The sequence below is a fragment of the Podarcis melisellensis genome (genome assembly GCF_964234715.1).
Source record: "Podarcis melisellensis genome assembly, chromosome: 12".
Taxonomy (NCBI): domain Eukaryota; kingdom Metazoa; phylum Chordata; class Lepidosauria; order Squamata; family Lacertidae; genus Podarcis; species Podarcis melisellensis.
Window position 1 is genome coordinate 29463640 of NC_138544.1, and position 26523 is coordinate 29490162.

The 26523-nt window shown below is 42.3% G+C and overlaps 1 protein-coding gene and 1 long non-coding RNA gene across 8 annotated transcripts in view; one reads left to right on the forward strand and one right to left on the reverse strand.

Annotated features, from left to right (window-relative positions):
• Positions 1-7551, forward strand: part of DGKB (diacylglycerol kinase beta) — a 269619-nt gene extending 262068 nt beyond the window's left edge. For all 6 annotated transcript variants that reach the window (XM_081883233.1, XM_081883235.1, XM_081883232.1 and 3 more), the window contains one exon: positions 6759-7551. In XM_081883233.1, coding sequence (XP_081739359.1) covers positions 6759-6866 — 108 coding nt within the window. In that variant the 3' untranslated portion in view covers positions 6867-7551. The remainder of the gene's footprint in view (positions 1-6758) is intronic.
• The window catches only part of LOC309353886, a 93687-nt gene that overhangs the window by 35839 nt on the left and 31325 nt on the right, over positions 1-26523 (reverse strand). For both annotated transcript variants that reach the window (XR_014162115.1, XR_014162116.1), the window contains exon 2: positions 20460-20559. This is a non-coding gene — a long non-coding RNA (uncharacterized lncRNA). The remainder of the gene's footprint in view (positions 1-20459; positions 20560-26523) is intronic.

Here is a 26523-nt window from a genome sequence, read left to right on the forward strand (position 1 = left end):
TGAAAGTTTCATTGGTGTCATATGGCAGCTTGGAAGCTTTGGCTTCGGCCACGACCCTCCTTAAATAGCTTTTTGGAAATGTGGTACCTCCTTTCCTTCAACAAATCATCTCACCAGTCATCTGCACTCTACAGCCCTCCTGGATGCTCACACTTCAGTCAAAGCCCAGGGAGAAATACGTACTCAATGAGAAGGGAGCCCAAGAAGGATGGAAGTTTCTAAAAGGAGAAATATCGAAGGCCCAAATGCAGACAATACCAACAAGAAAGAAAAGTGGGAGGCATCTAAGGAAACCAGTGTGTGGCTGCATAAGGAGCTGACAGTTGAGCTGAGAGTTAAGAAGGCCATGTATAAGAAATGGAAGAAAGGGGAAATCGCAAAGGAGGAGTATAAATGAGTAGCCAACAACGGCAGGGGGGGACTCAGGCTGGCTAAAGCTCAGAATGAGCTCAGGCTTGCAAGAGAGCTTAAAAACAATTTTTAAAAGGTCACTTCAGCTATGTCAAAAATAAGAGGAAGAACAAACAAGTATGGGGAACATGGATAAATTCTATTGGGTGACAGAGAAAGGGCAGAACTACTCAACACTTACTTTGCCCCTGTCTTGACCCAAAAGCAAAGTGATGCCCAACCTGATGATGACAGAATAAATGATGTAAGGAGGGAGCTGCAGCTAGGAACACCTAGCTACTTTAAAGGAATTCAAATCTCCAGGCCCTGATGAGCTGCATCAAAGGGTACTAAAGGAACTTGCAAATGTAATTTCAGAATCTTTGTCTATTATCTTTGAGAATACTTGGGGAACAGGTGAGGTTCCTACAGACTGGAGGCAGGCAAATGTTGTCCCCATCTTCAAAGGGGGGGGAGGAGGAAGACCTGGGTAACTATCGACCAGTGACCTTGACGTCGATACCAGGGAAGATCCTAGAATAGATAATTCATCAGCCTGTCTGTGAGCATTTAGAAAAGGATGCTGTGATTATTTAGACCCAGCATGGGTCCAAAAATACATCAAAATGTCACACATTAAAAACTTCCCTGAACAAGGCTGCCTTCAGATGTCTTCTAAATGTCAGGTAGTTGTTTGTTTCTTTGACATCTGATGGGAGGGCGTTCCACAGGGTGGGCGCCACTACCGAGAAGCCCTCTGCCTGGTTTCCTGTAGCTTTGCTTCTCGCAGTGAGGGAACCTCCAGAAGGCCCTTGGCGCTGGACCTCAGTGTCCAGGCTGAATGATGGGGGTGGAGACGCTCCTTCAGGTATACTGGGCCAAAGCCGTTTAGGGCTTTAAAGGTCAACACCAACTAGATGACCCTTGGGGTACCTTCCAGCTCTAAGATTCTGTGAGGTAATTCCTCCCATGGGGCTTTTTCATGTCAGGAAGAATGGGCAGCCAGGAAGGCTGCAGAAAGCACTGGAGGAATGTTTACCTGTAAGGAGAAAACACACCCACACCCACCACCCACCCTGGGTGCTTTGTAGTCATAGAATAATCTCAAAATCTCCCAGTGGCTGAAATTCTGCAGTACCCTGAGAATTAGGCCGAAAATGGAAGCTTGTTTCACAGAGGAAGAAAAACTGCTGAGAAACCAGAGGACATTTTTCAGCCCAACACCTGTTAATATTCAAACTTGTCTATCTTCTTTAGGTAGGAACTTCTCTAATCTGCATACATTTGAGGGCTCATGTGGTTGGGTATTATTTTTGTGTTGTCGTCGTCCCACACCGCACAGTGCATACATTATTTTTGTTTACCTATGCATAATTTTTTTTAAATTTCACAACAGGTTCTTCCTCCCCTCCCCCTTCATATAATTGACAATGCAATTTACTGCATGTGTGCTTTCTGCACCTTAGACAACTATGCTGAGATGTAATGCACCTACCTCTCCCGTTCGGATTGTTAAGAAAAGAATTAGTTGTGACTAATTGCCAATTAATTTGTAGTGGTTTAAAGGTGGGGGGAGGGGGTGAAACAATTGCACCTACTAATTAAAATTTAAAATATTCCAAAGTGTCATCTGTAGGTGTCTGTGGAATACATAATTTCCATTTTGGTTCTGTGCTGGATCCTGTAACAGCCCTGAGGTTGACAGCTTTATTAATTTAAAACCTCAGCAATACCTATTAGTATAAAACATGAAAAAAATGTCATTAATCATTTATTTTAATTTTGCAGCTCTGTCATTTTCTCAGTGTGTTTAAAAATTATGATGACACTACCATGTTTTCCAATTTACCTGTGTGAAGGGGAAACGGATCACACTACTTAGGAGTGATACTAGAGTATATTATTAGAGCTTAATTAATGCCAAACTAATTAGATTTAATTTCAGTGGGTGCAATGCTATTGCTGAGAAATTGTTTTAAGAGAACAGACTTATATATATAAAACCATTGAGGCAGTCCATAGGGCAAGACCAACGTTATGCAGAGTGCAAAGCAAGATACGCTGATGTGATTTGAAAACTTATTCTATATTTAAGTCTACTACTAATCCCAAACTCCTGGAACTGCTGGTTCAGAATACAGTGGCCAGATTATTAATAGGAACCACATATAAAAGCATATTAAAGCTGTGCGGGCTTCAATTTTTTTTCTGGGACCAATTCACCTTTTAAAGGTGATGAGCTTTAAAACCCTAAATTGTTTAGGACCCGGTTACCTGAAGGACTGGAGGTGATCCAATCGCAATATCACTTGGTTGAGAGCAGGGAGAAGGCCTTTTCCATTGGCTGTGCCTAAGCTTCTGGGACTCCTTCCACAGGGATGTTGGTCCAAAACCTTCCTTTAAAGAAGACCTCTAGCATTAGCTTTAATATGCTGCTGTTGGTGCATTCTTGTGTTTCGTGGAACTCCTAGATTCAACATTGTCTTGGGAGAATTCATCTCCATGGGTTTAACAGCGGGTAGAAAAAGTAATTTTGGCAGCGTCAGCTTTTTACTCCTCTTTCTTCTAAGCTCTGAAAGCAGACACAGATCCTCATTAGGACTCTTCCCACTATGCTCCTCTCAGGACCTCTGCTTAATGGCAGAAGCAACTACTGTGCAAATGTATTAAAACAGGAGTAGGGAATCTATAGCCTTCCAGATGTTATTGGATATCAACTGTCCTAGCCAGCATGGCCAATGGTCAGGTATAATGCAGCTCTGTTTTTTCATAACACTGGCATAGGCAAACATGGCCCTCCAGATGTTTTGGGACCACAACTCCCATCATCCCTAGCTAACAGGTCAGGGATGATGGGAGTTGTAGTCCCAAAACATCTGGAGGGCCGAGTTTGCCTATGCCTGCCATAACATCTGAATCAGGAGAAGCTGTGAAAGCTCTGGAAGGGTATCTGAGCACAGTGATGGTTTGAATGAAGGTCAGCAACTGGTACTTGAATCCTGGAGAGATTGAGGATCTTGGGGTGGGGTGGCTCCCATGCTCAGGTGATAGGCAAGTTGATTTGTATAGCTCAACTAATTAGGTACACAAATTGTACACTCGTTGAATGTAATGTGTGGAATGCTCCTGCTTTGAAATGTGTTGCATAAAAGTCTTCTATTTTAGACTGTACTGATAAGAACTGTTGACTTTCCTTAGAGTTTCTTGTTGCTATATAGGCAGGTAATCCATTTCCAGTTTAAGGGTGTTACAAATCTCTTAACAGCTCACAACTTGGAACAACAGCCTAGAAGTTTGGTTTTATTTTTATTTTACTTTTTTCATTCTTGGTATGGAAAGAATTATTAATATACCTAGTAGTTTTGATACACTAAGGTTCCAGAAGCTGGCGGTGTCAGTTTCTAATAGCAAATTCATTATGTTCTGTACCTTGATGGCTGCTTTCTGCTTGGTATATTGTGAGGAAATATGTAGCCACTAGTACTCTAAAGGGTGCCTAATTGGGTGAATTTGCAGGAATTACAAATGAATGTTGCCTAGAGCCTTTTTTTATTTTAGCGATTCTGGTAGAGTTATGCATACAATTTCACATATGTTACCATAGGGAAGAGTAAGCTAGGATTCTAGAAGAGTTAAATAAAACCCACTTATCCTGTTGAATTTTTTACATTTCTGTCTCTTTTGATTGTAAAGTAAATTTCCACCCCAAGATGCGGGCTGTTCCCTATTTTAATGAGCCTGTCCTCTCAGTATACTCCCCCCCCCCACACACATTACTATTAGTGAATGACAAGTGAAGGATATTCATTTTAGCTTGAAAATGTCAGGTATGCACTTTAAGAGATATATTTTTTGCCAGTTTTAATGAGGCGGTGTTTCTTTTTGAAAGAAATACTCATTTGTGATGTGGATACTGTGCAGATGACAACTGATATTTAATAAGTGATGGTTCTTGTATTAGTCGTAGTTCACTAAAGAAAATGTCCCAGATAGCTTTTGAAAAACTGTTAGCGTCACTAGCCCAAAGGCAAGATGTGACCTTTTTATTACATAATGAGAATCATTTATTACCTTACAATGTATCTTAAAGTCACAGACAAAATGCCACTTTGATAATTGCTTTCAATTAGCTTTGAGCATAGCATACATTCATAAAATGTCTTCTCTAATTTAGACTTGAATTAGAGAAAATTGGAGACATAATCTACGTTAAGGTTGTCTCATTTAAGGTGATTTCTAGTTTTATATCAAAGAAATCAAAATGAGTAGCTATAAAGCAGTCTTTCATGGTGTTTTAAACAGGCCTTTCAATATTTGATTTGATTTTACTATCAATTAATTAACAAATTAGAATGCTACTCCATCATTTTTGACCTTTTTAGTAAGTTGGCTTTTGACTTTAATTCCTAATGGTTATTTTGAAATTCAGCACTGAAGTTCACGTTAAGAGCAATGAACAATGCGATTAGGAGAAGTATAAATAAGGCATGCTACTGTAATCAAGTGTCTTATTTTTAATTTGTGATGCGTACAAAAAAATCATTATCAGTCTCATCTAGCGGCAGAGCAAAGCATAGTAGAAATGGCTTCTGCTCATAGAGCTGCCATACAGGGGGTGGCAGAAACGGCAGGCTGTGGAGGGAATTATCTCCTATATCCAGTAGTTGGTAGGATAAAATATGGGCCCATTACCCTAGTCAGTGTAGCCATGAACACAGCAGCAGGTATGTAGCCTTATGCAGTATTTACATTTCCTTGGGTCAGAACCCCCTGGTCCCTTATATCCCTGCCTGATCCTTGATAGCTTCTGGAAAATCTGCTAGCATTCCCCATTGGCTTTGATGCAGCTTGTATCTATCAAAAGCCAAGTGTTCAGTATTGTGGACCAAATTTATGGACCTCCCTTCCAGTTGAGGTCAGACGTGCCCAATCCCTGTTGAACTTCTGGGGCCTACTGAAGACATTTTATAATTTTAGTTGGTTGACTGGTATTCTGTGCTGCTTTCCATTCAGATGAATCCCAAATCGGCTTGCAAACAATAAATATGAATAGCATAATGGAACCCCAACAAGTGCAGCATATATCATGTGATGTAAATGAACAAATCATCAATAAAGCAACTGCGATCTATAAAACACTATTAACAAACAAACAACTAAAAAAAAGATGCTGAACATCACAGTTATAAGTCATACTCTACGATTAATGAATCAGCATAGCGTTTATTATCTACAAAACAATACAGTGGTGCCCCGCAAGACAAATGCCTCGCAAGACGAAAAACGCGCTAGACGAAAGGGTTTTCCGTTTTTCGATGCGCTTCGCAAGACGAATTTCCCTATGGGCTTGCTAAGCAAGATGAAAACGTCTTGCGAGTCTTGCGATTTTTTTCGCTCTCCCCCCCTTTTTCTAAGCCACTAAGCCGCTAATAGCCTTTTAGCCGCTAAGCCGCTAAGCCTTTAATAGCCGCTAATAGCGCTAATCCGCTAATAGGGTTGCTTCGCAAGACAAAAAAACCGCTAGACAAAGAGACTCGTGGAACGGATTATTTTCGTCTTGCAAGGCACCACTGTAGTAACAAAATAGCAACTAAAAATAAGTTAGCACTATTAAGTACATACATACTCTTCCCCAGCCCAAATGGCCCAGAATCTTTCACTCTAACCAGTTCATCAAAATACACATAAACATCTATTATATAGTAGGATTGTGATCTGATAGAAATACCTACAACATAGCTATACTTACTCATGGGTTTTTTTAATTCATTTTTTTATTTTCATTGTATTGAGTTTCTTGTACACCACTTAAAGACCTTAGTAATTAAGTATTAAATGGATTGTCTAAATGAAATGAAGCAGGTATTTAATACTATTTTTTAAATAAAAAAACTATGTCAATCAGATCAATAATCAGTTACAACTGTGCAGATAAATATAATTCAGGTGTGTGTGTGTGTGTGTGTGTGTAAAATCTAAAAAAGGAAAATGGTTTTTTACAACACCTTATGATGTTAATTTGTATAATTAGAATTATGTCTGATAACTGCGATTCTGCCCAACCATGAGTGTGATTTTTTCCCCATACACCGATAATTGCCTAGGCAATGGTCATTCATTCATTCATTCATTCACCTCCCCTATTTTTTTAACACAGCATTGTTCAATTGCTTCTTTTAAAGTAGCAAACATTATTTGTGAACTAGAATATATAATAGAACTAGATTGTGAACAAGAATAAGAACAAGAAATTATAACAAAATTGCTGTTGGATGTGTAACTAATAAGGAAACTGAAAATAATCATTTTTTGTGATCTATTGCTATCGCATCTTTCGATTAGGTAACAATTCTTTTCTCTCTCACCAGATAAAAATCACCCACAAGAACCAAGCTCCAATCCTGATGGGACCACCTCCCAGAACTGGGCTCTTCTCTTCCATCATTAAGAGAACAAGGAACTGCAGCAAAGAATAAGCTTCTTTTAGTTAAATCCTTATAAAATCAAATTAGCAGGGATTTGGAATATGTATGCTGGAAACCTTTCAAGGGTTTGAAAATGTTCTCTACTGCATAATCATGGAATCTGGAATAACAGTTTCTGTGACTGAGCTAATGTAAAATGATGCTATTAGAATAATTTATTGCCACAGTTTTGTAGGCATTTTGCATGAAGAAAGCTAATGTTTACATAAAGTGATAAAGCATATTTTTGTTGCATGCATTGCCATTACTAATTTGCAGGCTAAATATGCTGTGGGGCGGGGGGCGGGGAGGGGGATGCAACACTGTTGGAAATGTGATTTTCCCAGGATGTGAACCTCAGATTGGTCTTTCAGATGGCATATTTAACCCATCGGACTACTCCGGCATCTTCTGAAGAAAGTGCCATGAGGCTTATTGCAGCCTTGGTTGGCTTCCTTTCCTGATTAATTCTGAGGAATAACTAACGTTCATCCTAGTATTTGCCCAGCCATCCCTCTTAAATCTCACCCATTGAATTCAGTGCAGATCTGATCATTTAAAGCCTGGCACACGAACTCTTTGTGCTATCTTGTTCTGTTAGACTTCACACAGAACAGGAAGCAACCAGCCTCATTTCCAGTTTTCAGAGGGCCCTTGAGCGAGGCAGACACCCTGCAAGGGGGGGGGGTCCCCTCTCTCAGAAAGGACACAGGTTCAAGCTTTTCAGGTCTGTGCCTGAGCACTCTTCTCTTTGCCCTGCCAATATCCACAAGCAAGCCCACTTTGCCTGTTGAAGTGGAGCAAACTGCAATCGGCAGGAAAACCCAAATTGCCATTTGCTCCAATTCAGCTGTAAAGAGTGGGTTTTCCTGGGGAAAGAAAGAAAAAAGTGCTTGGATGTAGACCAGGAAAGTGCAGGCCATTTCCTAGAAAGTCCAGAGGTGGAGCGTATGCCCGCGCTCCCAAGGGGAAGCGAGGCACAGAGGGTGCCCTCCCAGGTGCGGGATAGCCGCTCGAGTGCACAGAGCGCCCTGCAGCTGGGGGCGGAGCGAGCCACCCATGGGGGCAGAGGGAGATGCCAATGGCGGACATTTGGTGCGCCGCCCATGACTTCCAAGCCTCCCCCAGCTGTCAAAACGAAGGGGGAAGGGGGGAATGCGGCACAGCTCCCCCCTCCCCCCGCCACCTCAGGGTAGGCTTTGGAGTTGCGGGTGGGCGGCGTGCCAAATGTCACCCCCTCAGCGAAGACACCTGGGGTGGCTCACCCCTGCAACACCTGCCTGAGTCTCCTTCATCAATGGAGCAAGCCCAGGAAACAGTTGCCACTGGGGCCTCTGCTGGGCTATGGGCCCTGTGTAAATGCCCACTGATGCTCCCCCCCCCCAATTTTTTTTATTAATTTTCCAATATTTTTTTTAAAAACAAACAAACAAATACACAAACAAACATCTCAGCCTATTTAAGCCAATCTTTGTAATATTGTTAAGTGACTTCCCCATATCCCCCTGGTTGAATTTCAGTGTGTATCATTTCAACAGTTTTCCAAAACTAATGTTCTTATAAAGTTAACTTAATCACTTAACATCTTTCTTAATTAATCACGTCACATATTTAAATCCTAAGCCTATCTGATATTTGCAAGCTTTCCAATTAAATGCCCACTGATGCTGGTCCATGGAAACAAGTCCTCGCAGTACCCAGAGGGAGGCTTCCCCCCCCCCAAAATAAGCACATTACATAATAGGCTGTTTAGTTCCACATGATCAAACTTCAAAATATTTCCATCGCAAATGCGGGTCCACACTATAGTGTTAGAATAAAAGAAGCATTGCTAACATGCATCTGAGCTGAAGAACCATTGCACATAATACAAGACGAAACCCTGGGTTTGTCACTGAGCATTGACTCAACATGGAGACTCAGCCAATCCTGTCTCTCCGACAGGTGTTATTTGTACGATACATTTGTCTGTTTGCCACATCCATACTTTAATATTTTAAGTGTACATCTAAACATGGAGGAGCATATCTGGGAAAGAAATGCAGCGGTTGAAACCAAGCCAAAAATTTCTCCACGTTAAATCTTCATAATATATCAAACTTCCGAGCAGTCTTGCTTATTAGCCTATGAAGCAGTAGGTGTGCCGCATCGTAACCAAGCCACATGCCTGATAAACCACATTTCCACCAAAGATTTAGCAAAGCGAGGTTTCAAGGAAAATCGGCTGGTACAAAAGTAAGCATTTGGGATCAAAACCCTCTTTTGAAAGCTTTTGATCACTTTGGCAGTGCCTGTACCAAGAAAGGGGACTGAAATTCACTAATTACAATTAATTCTTACTAAGTATTTATTTATTTATTGTGTTTATAAAAATAGTCCATGAATCAACTGGTCACCCCAATCAGATGGGCTCATGTGTGTGTCCATTGACCTTGGGGAGGTTTCGTATCTTGTATTTCAGAATGCTCATGTGAACAAATGGGGAGCAAGTTTAGAAGCTGCCTCTAAGGGTCCTGTTCCTGCATGCGCAGCAGAGACACTGGATTTGGAAGACTCAGAGTTATGGCCATCATAATTGTGTCACTGGCTTGTTTCCTTTATAATTGCAAAACAACTGATGATATTGCTGCCTTTTTTGTGTTCTCAATTCCAAGAATTTCTGCTGTGATGATTTTGTGCTCAGTACCTTACTTCCCACCCATGGCCCCCTGGAAAATGTATTAACAGCTTGGAAAACTGCAAAGCAGCTTGTTTTGTGCAATATAAGTGCCGCTGTCTTATGGTCAAGGCCAGGCCAGCCAACAATTTCTATGTTACGTATAAACTTATACATCTATAGCAAACTGCTTTTGGGGGAAGCCACTGTGATTTTCAACCCATTCCCCTTTTAGTTTGAGTTTCATCCTTGCATGCTTTGCTTTCAGGCATTCCACCAAGAAGAGCAACTTGCTTGAAATGCATGATTTATTAATGCCCTCGCACCTTCTAATCTATCTCATACTTTGCTAATGATTTATCAAATCTCTTTTCCTATTGATTCGTTCATCCTTATGAAATGCAAACAACATGAAATCTTTCTGTTGTGCACGGTATTGTGCATGGATGTAAGTACATTAGATACAGTTTGAGTACATTATAGGATTTGGTAGATTTCGTCTGTGTGTAATTGAAGAACACAGAAGCAGTATATTGCTGGCAAAGACAACGTACAGTACGTGAAAAATACTCTTAATGTTCTGTAAATGTTAGCAAACTAACGCCACTTAACATAACATTCAGCATTAGGCTAAGAAATGATATTATTATTATTATTATTATTATTATTATTATTATTATTAAAATTTGTATACTGCCCTTCATCCAAAGATCCCAGGGTAGTTCACAATAGATATGTCTGTCTCCAAACCTAAGGATGTACAGTTCATCATGTCCAGTGATGTTAACTATAGTGTCAGAATTATAATTCTCTTGTAAGCTACAAACAAATGTACACCTATATCTGATGCAATGGCTACTTCAGATATCCATGACTCAAAGGCAAATCCATCTTGCACATACTGTATCACATGACATGTTCATTGATTTTATGAAATTATGGCTATAGGTAATAAATATTTTCACATTATGAGTACAGTTTTCTACAAGTGATATTCACCTTCTTTGTAACCACACTTTTTTTCTTTAACAGCCCCAACTCCTTGATGTAACTGTGTGATAATCTTACAGGCATAGTTTCTCCGAAAACTAAAATCTAATCATAATTTTAGTGGTGTGAGATCTGCTTCCCTATGGTTCCTCCTCATGCTGCTCTGGTATCTTGCGCATGAAGTTACTACACAGGTGGGACCACTGAGCTAGTCCTTTGCCCTGCACCTATTGTCCTTGAACAATGGTCTTGAAGGAAAGTCCTGCTCAGGTTATTGCTTTCTGCACAGACTTCTTGAGCAGCAGACTTCTTGAGGAAGCCACAAGAAGTATCACACTTGCCACAGTGGGTGAATGCGGGGCATAGACTACAGGATGCAAGAAAGAGAAATTGCTGCTTAATTGTGGTACAAATATTTGTCGGTAGCTAGCTGTTTCAACAGATACTTGACAGAAGACTGCGGTGGAAGGATCAGTCAATTTCAGTATTGTCCATTTATTATTTTTCCAATCTTAAATTCAGTTCTCCACATTTCTGCAGCAATTTGCAGAATTTAAAAAAAGTCCTCCTAAAAATTCATCAGCATTTTATGTCAACTTTTCCTAATAGGCACATTTATGTACACCATTTTGACTAAGGTACAGAATTTTGCCAGCAATTTTCCTAATATGACGCATATTTATATTTTGTTCTCACTAATATATTCATGTTTATGCACACTTCCCCTTAATATATGCATTTTTGTAAACATTGGAGAATTGCGTTGCAAAATTTGGATGAGCACAAATTTGGGTGGATGGTTGTGTTTTGGTTCTCCTATTGTTTCAGAAAGTGCAAATTTGATAGATTCATCTTTAGGTGTGAACCAAATCCAATTTCTCCCTCATCCCTTACCCTCCCTTGGTGGATACTACAACAAGGCTTGTTAAGAAATATGTCCAAATATAAGATTAAGTCATTTGCTGTGTTGTGTGGGAGAGTTATCTAGAAAAGAAAGAAGTGCGTTGCAGAGGTTCTGCGGACAAACAAACCCAGTGATTGTGTTTCCAGGACAAACAGGGTTAAAGGGCTCTTTGACCTGTGCTGAGGATTTTTTGAATGAATCACAGAGGTCTGTACTGCTGCACACTTGATGGAGCTGGGTGGGGTGAGTGATAGTTAGAATGCAAGCATCTTTGAGTAGCAGTGGATCAACTTAGATCTAGGTTGAAGGTATTCATAGGTTAGTCCTTAGCCTGTAAGTCCAGGGTGAGGAACCTATGGCCTCCAACTCCCATCAACCCCAGCCAATTCCCATCAACTCCAGTACGATCAGTCATAAGGGTGATGGGAGTTGTCATTCAGCAATACCCATCACTAAGTAAAGAAAAACACCATGGATTGTTGTGCAATGAAGATGAATATATTTGTTATTTACTCTTCTAATTTGGGCTGCGTACACCTGGGAATAAGGCACTGAGCACAGTGCAACTTCTTTCTGAGTTAACATGGTGAAGATTCCTCTGTAAACCTAGCCTGGGGACAAACTTCTGAAACTGGGACATAGAGGCAGGTGGTGTTATTTAGAACCATTTGGTTGCTTCAGACATTTTATGAATCTGGGCTTCAGCTAGCAAGTAAAAAAGCCAAAAATCATCACACAGGGTTGGCGCTAGTGGAGAAAGTCGAGCTTCCAGAAAGTAAATCATCCTCCTATTTTATTAGGAATGGTGTGTTTCTAAAACTCTGGCGGTGTTTTATAAAACCACACCTTGCTGAAGAAGAGTTGTGGGTGGACAGCTTCCACCTTCTAAGAAAAAGACAGTGTTCATGTCACTTGCCACTGCCTCTTTTTCCAAAATGCCTGATGCTATGGACTTGAATCCTTCCTTCCCTTTTCTTCAGTGAATCTCCTCGCATCTCCAAGACTCTTCCAGCATGGAGCCATTTCACATGTTTCCTAGCTATGATTCAGAGTTTGCTGAAGAAGCACCTTGGGACGGCTTGCAAAGAGTGAGTCATATGAAAGAGTAAGCAGTCACTGCAGCGTTTTGGTATTTACAGAAAAAACAACACCTGTGTTGATGATAGACTAGCACAATTCAATATTTACCGAGTGCTGCTTTCAAATAAACACAGAGTGTCATTCACAGAGATTGCCAGCCCCAGGGACTGAGATCAGAATGTAGACTAGCTAGCGTGCCTTTAGCTGCCTAAGAGTTCGCGCCTGTGCTCTGCTGCACATAGGCATGGGCCAACAGAGCAAACGCGAGCTTATATCACTACGTTCACACAAATGTACGCTGCTCAGGAGTTGCAGAAAGTGGCATTTCTCTCTTGTGTAGCAACAAATGGGATGCAGCGGCTCTAGTCTTGCCTTTTGACTTGCATGTTTTAAAATATATGCAGCACAAGCCACTACTGCCCTTAGGCTTATTTCAGACCTGAAGCAGGCTTGGTTAGGTTCCTCCACATTTGGTGCTAGGTTGCACTTTTATAGATGGCTTCAGTTGTACACACAATATTAACAGATAAGAGCATTCATTTCTCACAGTTAAGAAACTTTCAGTTACCACTTAGCTGGTCTGGTAAGAAATTGAATGCTTGAGTTTAGTCTGTCTTTCTTCTTGCCCATCTCTTTACTTGCACAGTACCATCGTGATGCTTCGCACCATGATGCTTACCCAACTTGATGCCCTCCAGGTTTTGCTCTACTACAACTCCAATCAGACTCAGCCAGCATGGCCAGTGGTCAGGAATCATGGGGGTTCAAAATATCTCTAGGTTGGAGAAGGCTGGTTTACACAGTTGAAAGCAGTTATACCTCACTAACTTGAGAAAACAGTGATCAACAGATGCATCAAAGGGGGAGGGAGGGAGGGAGGGAGAGAGAGAGAGAGAGAGAGAGAGAGAGAGAGAGAGAGAGAGAGAGAGAGAGACAGGAGATTATTCAGCGAGGGCTGGAACAGATGTGGTTTAGAATATCCATTATTATATCTTCCAACATCTTTGTTTATTTATTTGGAAGCAAAACTGGAGGCAATTTGGTTTTGGTCTAAGATGCATGGAGGGTTAACTACCAATTCCCTAATGCAAATCAATCCAGCTAGACGCTACTGATATGCTGTTTCTATGCTAGCCAGGATAGCTGTGCACTATTTCCCAATATCTGAAGCATTATGCCTGTGAATATCAGTTGTCAATCACAAGTAGGGGGAGCCCTGTCGCACTCAGATTCTCCTTGTAGGTTTTCTATGGATTGACCACTGTGAAACCAGGACACTGAATTTTCCAGCAGGAAAATTTCAAAATGGTCAGCCACTATTATTTATTTACTTTTCATTTATTTAGCACATTTATCACCTCACATGCATAAAAAGGCCCCAGCGCAGATTACATCACACAAAAAATCAAAATATAGTTGTGCAGTTAAAACAGCAACCAATGAATAAAATTATCTGCAGGAAATAAGCAACTATTAACACCCCCTATCCAAAAAAGCCTGGGTAAAAAGATATACCTTTGCATTCCCCCCCCCCCCCCCGGCATGATACGATCCCAGTTCTCCCCCGTAATGTGCTGTTTGACCCTGAACTTACTATAAATGCCATTCATGTCCAGTTTTACAGTTTTAGAAACCAAAACGGAACTGAAGCACTGGGGGTGTTGCATTGCTGCTGTTTTAGTAGGAACATGGATATGAACACTTGAAAGGGTACTAGCGTGAAAAGGGCACTGGACGAATGCTCTAAGAATAAGAGGAAGTTAGGAAGAATGAGGTGGGAGACCTTGGAAGTGAATAAAGGTAATGTGTTGAGAGAGCGTGGTAGTCTGCACTAGGGATATGGGGACAGATGAAAGGTAGAAGATAAGCGTTTGGCAAGGTCATGAAGAAGGTACAGACCATATGTTTACATTGGAAGTGAATTAAGATATTGGCAAAATTTGTACTTCCTTAGCCTGAATATGAGGGTTTTTTTTGGGGGGGGGGGTTATAATGTTTATTCAACAGAAATGGCGAATATTGGGACCTCCAAATCTTGGATTAAATTGTGATAATTCTTATCCAAGCCGCTTCCCAACTAGTAATTCCCAACCCTCCTTCCCTCCAAACTATGGGTAGGCAAACTAAGGCCCAGATCCAGCCCAATCACCTTCTAAATCTGGCCCACGGATGGTCCAGGAATCCATGTGTTTTTACATGAGTAGAATGTGTCCTTTTATTTAAAATGCACCTCTGGGTTATTTGTGGGGCCTGCCTGGTGTTTTTACAGGAGTAGAATGTGTGCTTTTATTTAAAATGCATCTTTGGTTTATTTGTGGGGCATAGGAATTTGTTCATTTCCCCCCCAAAAATATAGTCCCCCCCAAGGTCTGAAGGACAGTGGACCAGCCCCCTGCTGAAAAGATTTGCTGACCCCTGCTCCAAACCATTCATTCTCTTATCTCCCACTTACGGTACCTGGCTGGTTTGGCTGCTGGTGACAAGCATCTGTGAGGAAAAGAAAGACAGAAGTCTCTCCCTCTCCGTTTAGGACAGCATGCCAAGGCAGAAGGACACTGTAGTGCTTGAGGAAAACTACATTTCCCAGGGGTGACAAGAACCTTTGGTTCTCTTGGCACACCGTTCTGCAGCGTATCAGGCACCAGGTGGAAGAGGTAGAGAGAGACCTCCCCTCTTTGCTGTTTACTGCAGCGGCCAGGTAAAGGGGGCTTGGGAGATCAGGATGGGATGGTGTTTGAGGTCTCTGGGAGCTTTTGGCCAGGCCAAATTGCTCACACATCTGAATTAGGGAGCAACAGCCGTAGGGGTACGAATTTTGACAAAAGCGGCAAGATAAGTCGAGCTCGCTCTTCACTATAAAATCTGCAGGACAGAAGGATGTGTGTAACAGATTCTACCCTATCAGACATACAGGGGCAGAGACGTGCATGCATCGGTACCCGCGTGAATTTGCCGTACAGCACTGCTGAGGGCATTGTCTCAAAGCGGGCTCTGGAGAAAGCCCATCTATAAGCTTCGTTAGTGATGTTAGTTAAATAAGGGGCAGCTGCAAAGTTAGGCCAAGCTTTTAAACATCTATATGTCTCCGGGAGTAGGGCGTCTTCTTGTTGTAATTCGACATCGTAAAGTCTCTGAGTGATAATTGCCTTTGCCTTGTTCTGAGTTCCAAGAAAGAGATTTTCAGGGTTTAGGCCAATTTGTTTGATCTTGTTAGTTATTTGCATAAGCCAAGGAGGATAGGGAACTGCGGCCAGGAAGCAAGGTAACAGTCCCTTAGGATTGTAATGGATTTTCAGCCAGAGGGATATTGCTTGCTCCCAGACTTTTAATTCCACTCTGGGTAGTCCTGCCTCTTGCCTTAAGACTGCATTAGGTGTACACTTTGGGGTGGCAAATAGTGATCTTAAGAATTTTGATTGTACTGTTTCAAGGGTCTTAAGGTTGACAGAGGGGCTAATTTGAGTGCCATATAGGAGTTGGGCTAAAGATTTTGCCTGAAAAACTTTTAGGGCCATCGGTAGAAAGCCAGCTCCTTTCCTTCTGAATAATCTAAGGATGGCATTTGCACTTCTTCCTGCTGATATAGCTGATGTGGTCAGGTGTGTTGACAATTTGGCATTGTAAGAGAAAGTAATGCCTAAGTATTGGAAGGTCTTAGTCTGTTCAATGGCGTTTCCCTTTACGCTCCAATTATCTTTCCTGAAGGAGCGGTTAAAATGTACAATTTTGGTTTTGGCAAAGTTAATTGTTAACAGTTCAGTGTTACATTGGTCACTAAACTTTCCTAAGGCACGTTTCAGACCCACTTTGGTTTGAGAGAGAAGAACAGCGTCATCCGCATACATTAAAACTGGTACTTTTCTGCCGTTAGAGAACACGGGGGGGTGGGTTTCGATTTCACGGCAGCATGTGACCAGGGAGTTAACATAGATGTTAAATAAAAATGGGGCTAATAGGCATCCTTGTCTAACTCCTCTTTGGACTGGGATTTCTCTAGAGAGTCTGCCGTCCTGTGCAAGTCTTATCTGGAGGGTGTTGTTCTCATGAAGCTTAATCATCAGAAGTAATAACCTTCTGTTAATACCCATATTGGCCAATTTGGCCCAAAGCCTACCCCTGGATACAGAATCAAATGCTGCCTTTAGGTCCACAAAGGCTGCATACAGTGACTTTTTCCAATGTTTCACATACTTATAGACAAAATAATCTAACACTAAGCAGTGATCAATAGTGGAACGTCCAGATGTAAACCCTGCTTGTTCAATTTCTAGTAAATCATTATGATCTAACCATTCACATAATTTTAGGCATAGATGTTTTGTATAAAGTTTGCAGATCACATTCAGAAGACTAATTGGTCTATAATTAGATGGGTCAGAGGGGTTACCCTTTTTAAATATAGGCACAATTATAGCCAGTCCCCAATCTTTAGGGATTTCAGTTGTCTTATCTATATATGAAAATAGATTTGCAAGAACCGGGGCCCACCAGTTTATTTGCGCTTTCAGAAGTTCAGCAACAATGAAATCACTTCCTGGGGCTTTGCCAGATTTCATTTGTAGAATTAACGAAGTGATTTCAGTTTCAGATGTTGGGGGCCATGATGTATCATTGTCTAAGGGGATGTTAAGCAGCGCAGAAGGTCGATGTTCTCTAAACAGCACTTTATAGTGCTCTTCCCATGAGTTTGCAGGGATTATTGTGCCCTCGTTAGGAGCTTTGGTTTGGCTGGAAATAATTTTCCAGAAGTTGGTATTGTCTTTTTCTATTGACGCTTTTATGAGGGCCTGCCAGGTGAGAGAGTCTGCGGTTCTTTTTTTGGTTTTTAGTAACTCTTTGTAGTTCTTTTTTTTAAGTTGTAACTCTAATTTAGTGATAGGGTTAGGATTTTGCTGGAAGACCTTAAAGCATTCCCTGAGTATAAGTTTTGCCTGGATGCATTCGCGGTCAAACCATTTTTTGTTGGTAGGGGACGCATTGTGGCTAGATCTCCCGAGTCTTGACAATAGCGGTTGGAGTTTTCGGATTAATGTGTTATAATGGCCAGTTGGGGAGGGCTCTTCAGTATCGTTGGAGGTCAGATCAGCCCAGAGGAGTTGACCTTCCATTGATTGTGTCCAAATGCTGAAATTGTTATTAACATAAGGGGACCATTTGATTCTGGATCTGCCTATTTGTTGTAGAACATTAGGATCAGAGGTCTGTGGGGTGAGCCCACATCTAGAGGGTTCCCAAAATTCAGTCCTTTTAAGATTTAGAGGGAGATGGTTACTTTCGGTTCTTATATCTACAGTGAATTCAATATATTCATCAAAGAGTTCTTGGGAGACAAGGATGTAGTCAATAACAGAATGCCTTAAGCCTGACCAATAAGTAAAATGGGATGGTGTTTGAGGTCTCTGGGAGCTTTTGGCCAGGCCAAATTGCTCACACATCTGAATTAGGGAGCAACAGCTTGTTTCCTGGCCAATCCAATGCAAGCCATGCATAGCTCACCCACTTATATCAGTATTGTCAATGTAGTCAGTAAGAAAACAATAATTCTGGCCATGAAATAGTAATATACAATGCACCAGGGATACCCAACATGGTGACCTCCAGATATTGTTGAACTACAATTCCCATCAGCCCCATCCAGTATTGCCAGTGCACAAGGATGATGGGAGCTGTAGTTCAATAACATCCAGAGGGCACCACATTGGCTAAAGATTTAGGGCAGAAAACTGTTTTCTTATATAGGGTTGCCATACGTCTGGAATTTCTGGGTCATATCCGTAACACTGCAGTTGGCAGCAGTGTCCTGGCCGATATTGGGCAAATATCCGGGGGGGGGGGGGATCCGGACGTATGGTAGCCCATGTTGGCAGTTCCGATTTTGTCTATTTTCCATAAAATAGTTCAAAAAAGCCCAAAAAAATTGGCCACCCCCCCAAACATCTGGAGGGCAAAAAAGAGAAAAAAGCTCTGTCCCGATTTTCACTGTTTGAATTATGGCAACCCTATCTGATATTTGTTTCAGACGGCTGCTTGAGCTGAATGTATGGTATCAGGCGAATTGCACAAAAGCAAACAAACAAAAACCCTGAACTATGCTGTCCTTAAGAAAACAAATGTCAATCACCACCACCGACATCAGCCATTGCCTATGTAACCCTCCTCCAGTAACTACTAAAATTGTAACTTCATTAATCACCTAACAAAAATAATCTTATCAGCTACGACATACCAGAATAACAGTTCCTTGCATTTATAGTATTGTGAAGCAATGCAAAAAATAAATATAACCACCTACGGTAGAGGTATATATACTGAATTTAATAGGAAAAATATGTACAATATAAGAACATGCTATCTATGCAAACTGAACAGATTTTGAAATGATGTAGAGTAATGCAGAACTGATGAATAAATCCAAAAAATGAAAAATTTCTTTTTTATCCAGACAGAATCTGGCAGTGTTTCTGTTGCTTTCTGGGCAGTATTTACAGTAGGGATGTCAAGGAGAGGAAAGACTTGAAAGACTAAAGCTGCTATCCTGTACCAACTTACCTGGAAGTAAGTCCCCTTGGACTCACTTCTGAGTTAATATTTAGAGAACTGCACTGTAAATACCCCCTTGGAACAGAGAAATATACCACCACAGATCTTTCACCACAGCCTTGTATTTACCGATGAGAAAGTAAAACTACTGCAAGACATAGTTCTGTTCTTTCTGCTAACAATTTTGCCTCTTGCAAAAGGCGCGGACTGTTTGTCATTGTAAAGAGACCTACAGCATCCCTCAGCACAATGACTCTTCGGCGAAAAACAAAACCAGGCACCTGCTGGTAGCTTCCTGTTAGTCTGAACACTGAAACATCTGTTCTGTAGTCAGTGAGTAGCTCACACTTGCATTCAGCTCCTCTACTTAAAGGCAATGAGAGCATACCAAAGGCTAAATCCTTCACCACATTTAAATGATGCATCCTTAAATCACCACTTGGTGGAGTCTTTACCCCCATGTCCTTGGAGCGAAGGCACAGTAAATGGTTTGAACCAGAGGCCATAACTTTATTAATGTACATAATCTGATCCAGATCGTTAGCATTCTTAACTTGTGAAAGCCTTCTTCACCCAACTCACCCACTCAACTTCACTATGCCAGGGTCCCAAGACCAGCAGATGGCTCAACACCCTAACAGTGCTACTATTTGAACTTTGCACTGAATATCCGAGGAGATCAGATACAGCCTCAGAGTGCATGGCCTGCTTTCCCAAGCTAGGGGGACCGACTGAAGGTGCCATGCCCAAGGGCCCCCCAAGAGTCTAGAGCTAGCACCATAAGGACCATTATTTCAGAATAAGTCCTGCTGAAAACAAAGAGACTTATTTCCAAGCAAATTTGCCTAGGGACATGTTGTTCAGGTGTTAGGGAACATACCAGTGGTCACAACTGCTTTTCATAAAGTAACAGCATCACTGAGCATGTGCTCTGCAAATGAGGTCTGATGGGGGTACAATTGCTATGCTTCAGGGTAAACATGAAAGAAAGGAAGGAAGGGGGGAAAGGAAGCTTGAATCCTGAAACAAGCTAGTTGGGAAGACCTGGTTAACGCTAAGTGCGACTCTTTTTCCAAGTTAAAACACAACAAGCAGCAAACGTTGATGTGACTGCATGACATGCTACAGGCAAAACTGAACAATGGCAGGCATATTTTCAAGTGTGGAGCATTGATGCATCTCTATCGTTACAGCCTTTGGTGCAGCTTCAGATCTTGCTGCACCAAGTGCGACCAAACCAAATACAAATTTCATTTTTGGCCACCCATCTCCTCCATCCAATTGGCTCTGCATGTTAGGCTCATGGCAAGAAAGAGGACTTGCATATGGCAACTAGATGACCTTCACAGTCCCTTCCAACTCTGCAATTCTGTGATTCTAACTACGTATGTGTGCAATCAATAAATCTGGTTGTACCTGTAGAGCCTTTTCTCACCTTTGGCATGATGTATGGAGGTCAACAGCAGCAAATCTACAGACGGAAGAGAGGAAGGCCAGCTTGTGTGATATACCCTTGTCACATGTTGAACAAATGCCTAGAATACAAAGGGAGACTAGTTGGTGTTTGAAAACAGACTTCTCTACAGGGGTGGGGAACACCCTACAGATGTTAGACTACATCTCCACAACTCCAATCATCCTTGACACTTAACCATGCTGGCTGGTGCTGATGGGAGTTGTATTCCAGCAACAACTGGAGACCACAAGTTTCCCATCCGTGGAATAGACAATATTGGGCTGAATGGGACACTGGCTTGCCTTGGTATAAGGCAGTTCCATGTCTTAATCACCGCTATGCAATAGCAAATGTAAGTTTCCGTGTCTAAGGTGAGACGTCCTAAGAAACCTGATCCCTAAAATCTCATTCTCCTCCTCCTCCTTCTTCATTATCATCATCCAAGGACAGCTATGCTGAAACAAAACAAAGAAAAACAAAACAATAATTTGGACTCCTTGGTTGAACATGATGTGAAGAACTTGCGGAACCACGCCTACAATCAGGCAGAAGAAGGTGGCTGTCTCAGGTAGCAGGTGTGACAGTAAGGTGTGTGTCACGTACATAGGCGCCGACTCCATGGGGCTTGAGGGGGCCCGAGCCCCCTCAAAAGTTCGTTTGGGGGGGCTCCGCCCCCCCAATAATCTCCGGCGCCCCTCCAGCAGAGCGCCATTGCCGCCCCTCCCCCAGCCCAAAATGCACAGGGAGGGGCGGGCTGCATGCCTCCTGCCCTCCCTCCCGAGCAAAAGCTCCACCCAATTTCCTTTGGAGCTGATTAATAGGCGCAGCACGCTCTCCCCTATTCGCTCACGAGGAGGCGGCGCCACTTTATTTGCATATTCATGAGCTTATTTATTATTCATGAGCTTTCCCGGGCCCCCCCAATATTTTTTATAAGTCCGCGTCCCTGGTCACGTAGACTGCCCTGAACCATTTAAGCCCACATGTTGTCCTCATATATAAGATTTAACTACCTGTTGGATAGGTTTCTGTACATCTTCACCTTGGGCAGCAAAATGTATTGGGCCAGCCCTGTGAGGAAGCTAGAACACTTTCAAAATAAGAGGACACTCGTTCTTTTCCACTCAGCCTCTGCATAATGTTGTTGTTGTTGTTTAGTCGTTTAGTCGTGTCCGACTCTTCGTGACCCTATGGACCAGAGCACGCCAGGCACTTCTGTCCTCCACTGCCTCCCGCAGTCTGGTCAAACTCATGCTGGTAGCCTCGAGAACACTGTCCAACCATCTTGTCCTCTGTCGTCCCCTTCTTCTTGTGCCCTCAATCTTTCCCAACATCAGGGTCTTTTCCAGGGAGTCTTCTCTTCTCATGAGGTGGCCAAAGTATTGGAGCCTCAGTTTCACAGTCTGTCCTTCCAGTGAGCACTCAGGGCTGATTTCCTTCAGTATGGAGAGGTTTGATCTTCTTGCAGTCCATGGGACTCTCAAGAGTCTCCTCCAGCACCATAATTCAAAAGCATCAATTCTTCGGCGATCAGCCTTCTTTATGTATCTCACATTTACTTCCTTTAATGGATTCCAAGTGGTCTCCCAACCAAGTAATGACAAGGTCCTGATTTTCTTAGCTTCAGCCCTCAACCTAGTCAGTTGCTGCCATTTCTTTTTCCTGACAGAGACTTTCTGATATTTCTCAGCTGTGTGACAGGCAGAAATTCAACCTGTGCTGCTTCTGAAATCTCTATAGCAGGAAAAGCTGTGGCCGTGGTTATTCTGCCCATCATGCAGCCGCTGATGACATGGAGCCTCTGTGAGGAAGAAGACATTCCAGTCGAAAACACCCCTCTTTGGCATAGCTCTGAATTACTTCATGCAGAACCTAGCTGTATGGAGAGGGGTCCGTCACGATCCAAGACAGAAAGTTTTCCAAGAAAAACCCAAATATTAAAAAAGTGGAAAATAAGGCGATTACTTTCATTAACTCCCACTAACCCTCTTCTGTATTGCTTCTCTGCTAGCACCTGTTATTTCCCACCGGTGTTTGCCAGAACAAGATGTTAACAGGATAAAACAGAGTAAGATTACTAGGAGTCAGGGGAAATTAATGTGTTATTTGCTACACAGCTGAAGTGTAGCACATTGTACGCAGGGCAGCTTTAATTAAAACTTATTTCGGAAATAATGACAGCTGAAGTCCACGTGGAAGCAGAGAAAAAGGCAATTTGTCGTTCCCTTGTTTTAAAAGAGCCTCAGAGGGGCCTCGTGTCACAGACCTTACGTAACCATATCTGTCTCCTAGGAATCAGGGGGAAAGGGAGGGGAGTCTACTATTAGTAGAGTGGATTTGTTACCGTTAGGCTTCTATTCCCTGTCGCCACTAACTGAGGAGAGGGTCTGCCAAGGTCCACAGCTGGAGTCCTGTGGCTTTAAAAAGGGGAAAGGTGGGAACAGAAATAGCTGGGGGAACAGATTCTTGGCCCACATTCATTCCATACACTTAAAGCACTGTGATACCACTTTAAACAGGCTTCCCCCAAAGGATGCTGGGAGCTGTAGTTGGTTAAGGATGCCAAGAGTTGTTGTTCCCTTTCCATAGCCATAATTCCTATGGTTTCCTTGGAAGAGAGATTAACAGCCAAGACCCCACCAAGTGCCTTTTTGATCTCCTTGGATGGCAACAGTTGAAACTCATTCTACAAAGCCACACTAGATGGTAGACTGGACATTTCTCTGGATTGACTCATTGACGTCTAAGCAACGCTGTCCTCAAAAAGCCTAGCAAACATGTCATAACAGATTTTCAGATGCTATCTCCATGTGTATCAAGTTGGCCCTGAGCCAACCAAAAAAGCTCTGAAGGACAACACTCTGAGGTTGCAGCTGTGGTGGTGAAGTCTTGCATCTTTGCAACCATCACTGACAGAGTTGGCTCAACAATGAGCTCTCCCTTATTTCCAGGTTTTTCTGCTTCCAAATATATTTCTGGTTCACTCATCTCCCAGTCTTCTTCATTATCCTTTGCTCTCTAGTAAACCAAGAAGCTGCTTTGAAGAAGTTGCTTCGGAATGATGATGTCAGTCGCTATGGTCATCTCCACCTTCCACAAAATGGCCAATGCCAAAGTTTTGGCAGGGTGGCCACCCCTGCCAAACTCCCCAAGACTCTCTAGGGTTCTAGGTTAATCACTTGCTACATAAACCTGTTTTACTGGAAAGGCCAGGAACTGTAATTGGATCTTCTGCTCAAAAAGTAGGAGGTCTACAGCTGACCTATCATCCACACTCCTAAATGACTAGTTTAATTGTGAGGCTGGATGTGGTTCCTTCTTCCCAGTTTATTTGATGCACAGCTGTAGGAGCAGCCTAAATAAGAAACTCATTATATGTCCCTACACGCAATCATAAGTAAGGAATGGTGGGGAGGCTACCTTATATGATGATAATGTGCTATTATTTTAATTATTGCACTTATATCCCACCTTTTTCTCTAAGGAGCAAGAGGTGATATACAGTGGTACCTCGGATTACTACGCTTCAGGTTACAGACTCTTCTAACCCAGAAATAGTGCTTCAGGCTAAGAACCTCTGGAACGAATTAAGTACTTAACCCAAGGTACCACTGTACATAGTTCTTCCCCTCCTCAATTAATCTCAGCAACAACGCCGTAGGTAGATTAGGCTGAATTAAGGCAGTGACTTGCCCAAGGTCATTGAGTGGCGAAGTGGGGATTCGAACCTTGGTCTCTTAGATCTTAGTTCAACAGTTTAACCAACACACCACACCAGCCCTCAGTGTCCAGGATATTGTCCTTTTGAAGTACTCCAGTATTCTTCCTAGTAATTGCCGTCACCTCCATTTTATTTACTTATTATATTCATTCATTCATACATACATACATACATACATACATACATACATACATACGTAGAGACCCCCCTTTTCACCTGATGGGGCTCAAGGCGACTGACGGGTAAAAACAAGACCTGCTAAGAACACAGGAAAAAACCTCAACATTGATAGAACTGAAACGAAATATATGTATGAAATCTGTTTTAAATATACAAATAATTACAATAAAAGCAGCATGGCAGCATGGCACCCACCCTTTAATTAAAATCTACTTTATTTACATATATATATATATATATATATATATATATATATATATATATATGCAGGTTTTGGTGTCCTCGGGTGTCTTCCCGTGTAAAAGTTGGGGTGTCTAGGCGACGTTTCGACGAGGTCTCACTCGTCATCTTCAGGCTGGTGCTTTCGGCTTCTTGTTACTGGAACAGAGCAGGATCTCAGTGTTTGAGTTCCTATAAATACTGTTGAGGGGGTGTGGTGTATAGCCTCCAATGTTCTGGGCAGAGAGGAAGTTCCCAGGCTAGTGTGCCTTTTCTTCTTTTGTTCCTTAATTACTTGAGGGATATCTTGAGTGATTTCTTGAGTGATATCCTGAGTACCACTTAGGTGGGTCATTAGGTGTGGATTAGTTGCTAAAGTCTTTGTGTCTTGACCTCTTGAACTTTGTGAAGAGTTTTTCTGAGAAGATGGCTGTACTGCACTTAGTTGTGCTCTGGCTTGGCTTCGTGTATAGGGGCGAGCTGTGGTTTTGTGGCCTGTGTCAGCCAGATCTGTGTAGGGATTGCAGGGGGGTGCAGCATCCGGAGGTGCCACCATGGTTTGGCTACTGGATGGTGTCTGTAATTTATCTGTGGAGAGGGTCTGGGTTTGGGTCTGGTGTGGTTGATTGGTGATGGCGTTCTGTGTGCCTCTGGATCTGGTGTCAGTTTTTGTGGGGAGGGCTAATTTCCAGATGTCTGGCAAGCGGGATGTGTCGTCACGCTTGTTCATGTTGTGAGGGTGTTTCTCTATCTCGATGGCTTCCATGATTATTCTCTTGTGGTGATGTTCCATGTTAAAGAGCAATTTGGAATCTGCAAAATTAATTTCGTGTCCTGTTTCTTTCATGTGTTGGAAAAGAGAGGAAGTTTTTTCTTCTTTTTTGACGGCATTCTTGTGTTCTGCGATACGTGCATTTATTCGTCTGTTTGTTTGTCCAATGTACGTGGCTGGGCAGACTTTGCAGGGTATTTCATAGACCCCTTGGTTTTCCAACTGGATTTTATCCTTGGGGTTTTTTTTTGACAGCCGTCAAAAAAGAAGAAAAAACTTCCTCTCTTTTCCAACACATGAAAGAAACAGGACACGAAATTAATTTTGCAGATTCCAAATTGCTCTTTAACATGGAACATCACCACAAGAGAATAATCATGGAAGCCATCGAGATAGAGAAACACCCTCACAACATGAACAAGCGTGACGACACATCCCGCTTGCCAGACATCTGGAAATTAGCCCTCCCCACAAAAACTGACACCAGATCCAGAGGCACACAGAACGCCATCACCAATCAACCACACCAGACCCAAACCCAGACCCTCTCCACAGATAAATTACAGACACCATCCAGTAGCCAAACCATGGTGGCACCTCCGGATGCTGCACCCCCCTGCAATCCCTACACAGATCTGGCTGACACAGGCCACAAAACCACAGCTCGCCCCTATACACGAAGCCAAGCCAGAGCACAACTAAGTGCAGTACAGCCATCTTCTCAGAAAAACTCTTCACAAAGTTCAAGAGGTCAAGACACAAAGACTTTAGCAACTAATCCACACCTAATGACCCACCTAAGTGGTACTCAGGAAATCACTCAAGAAATCACTCAAGATATCCCTCAAGTAATTAAGGAACAAAAGAAGAAAAGGCACACTAGCCTGGGAACTTCCTCTCTGCCCAGAACATTGGAGGCTATACACCACACCCCCTCAACAGTATTTATAGGAACTCAAACACTGAGATCCTGCTCTGTTCCAGTAACAAGAAGCCGAAAGCACCAGCCTGAAGATGACGAGTGAGACCTCGTCGAAACGTCGCCTAGACACCCCAACTTTTACACGGGAAGACACCCGAGGACACCAAAACCTGCATATATATATATATATATATATATATATATATGTCTCTCTCACACACACACACAC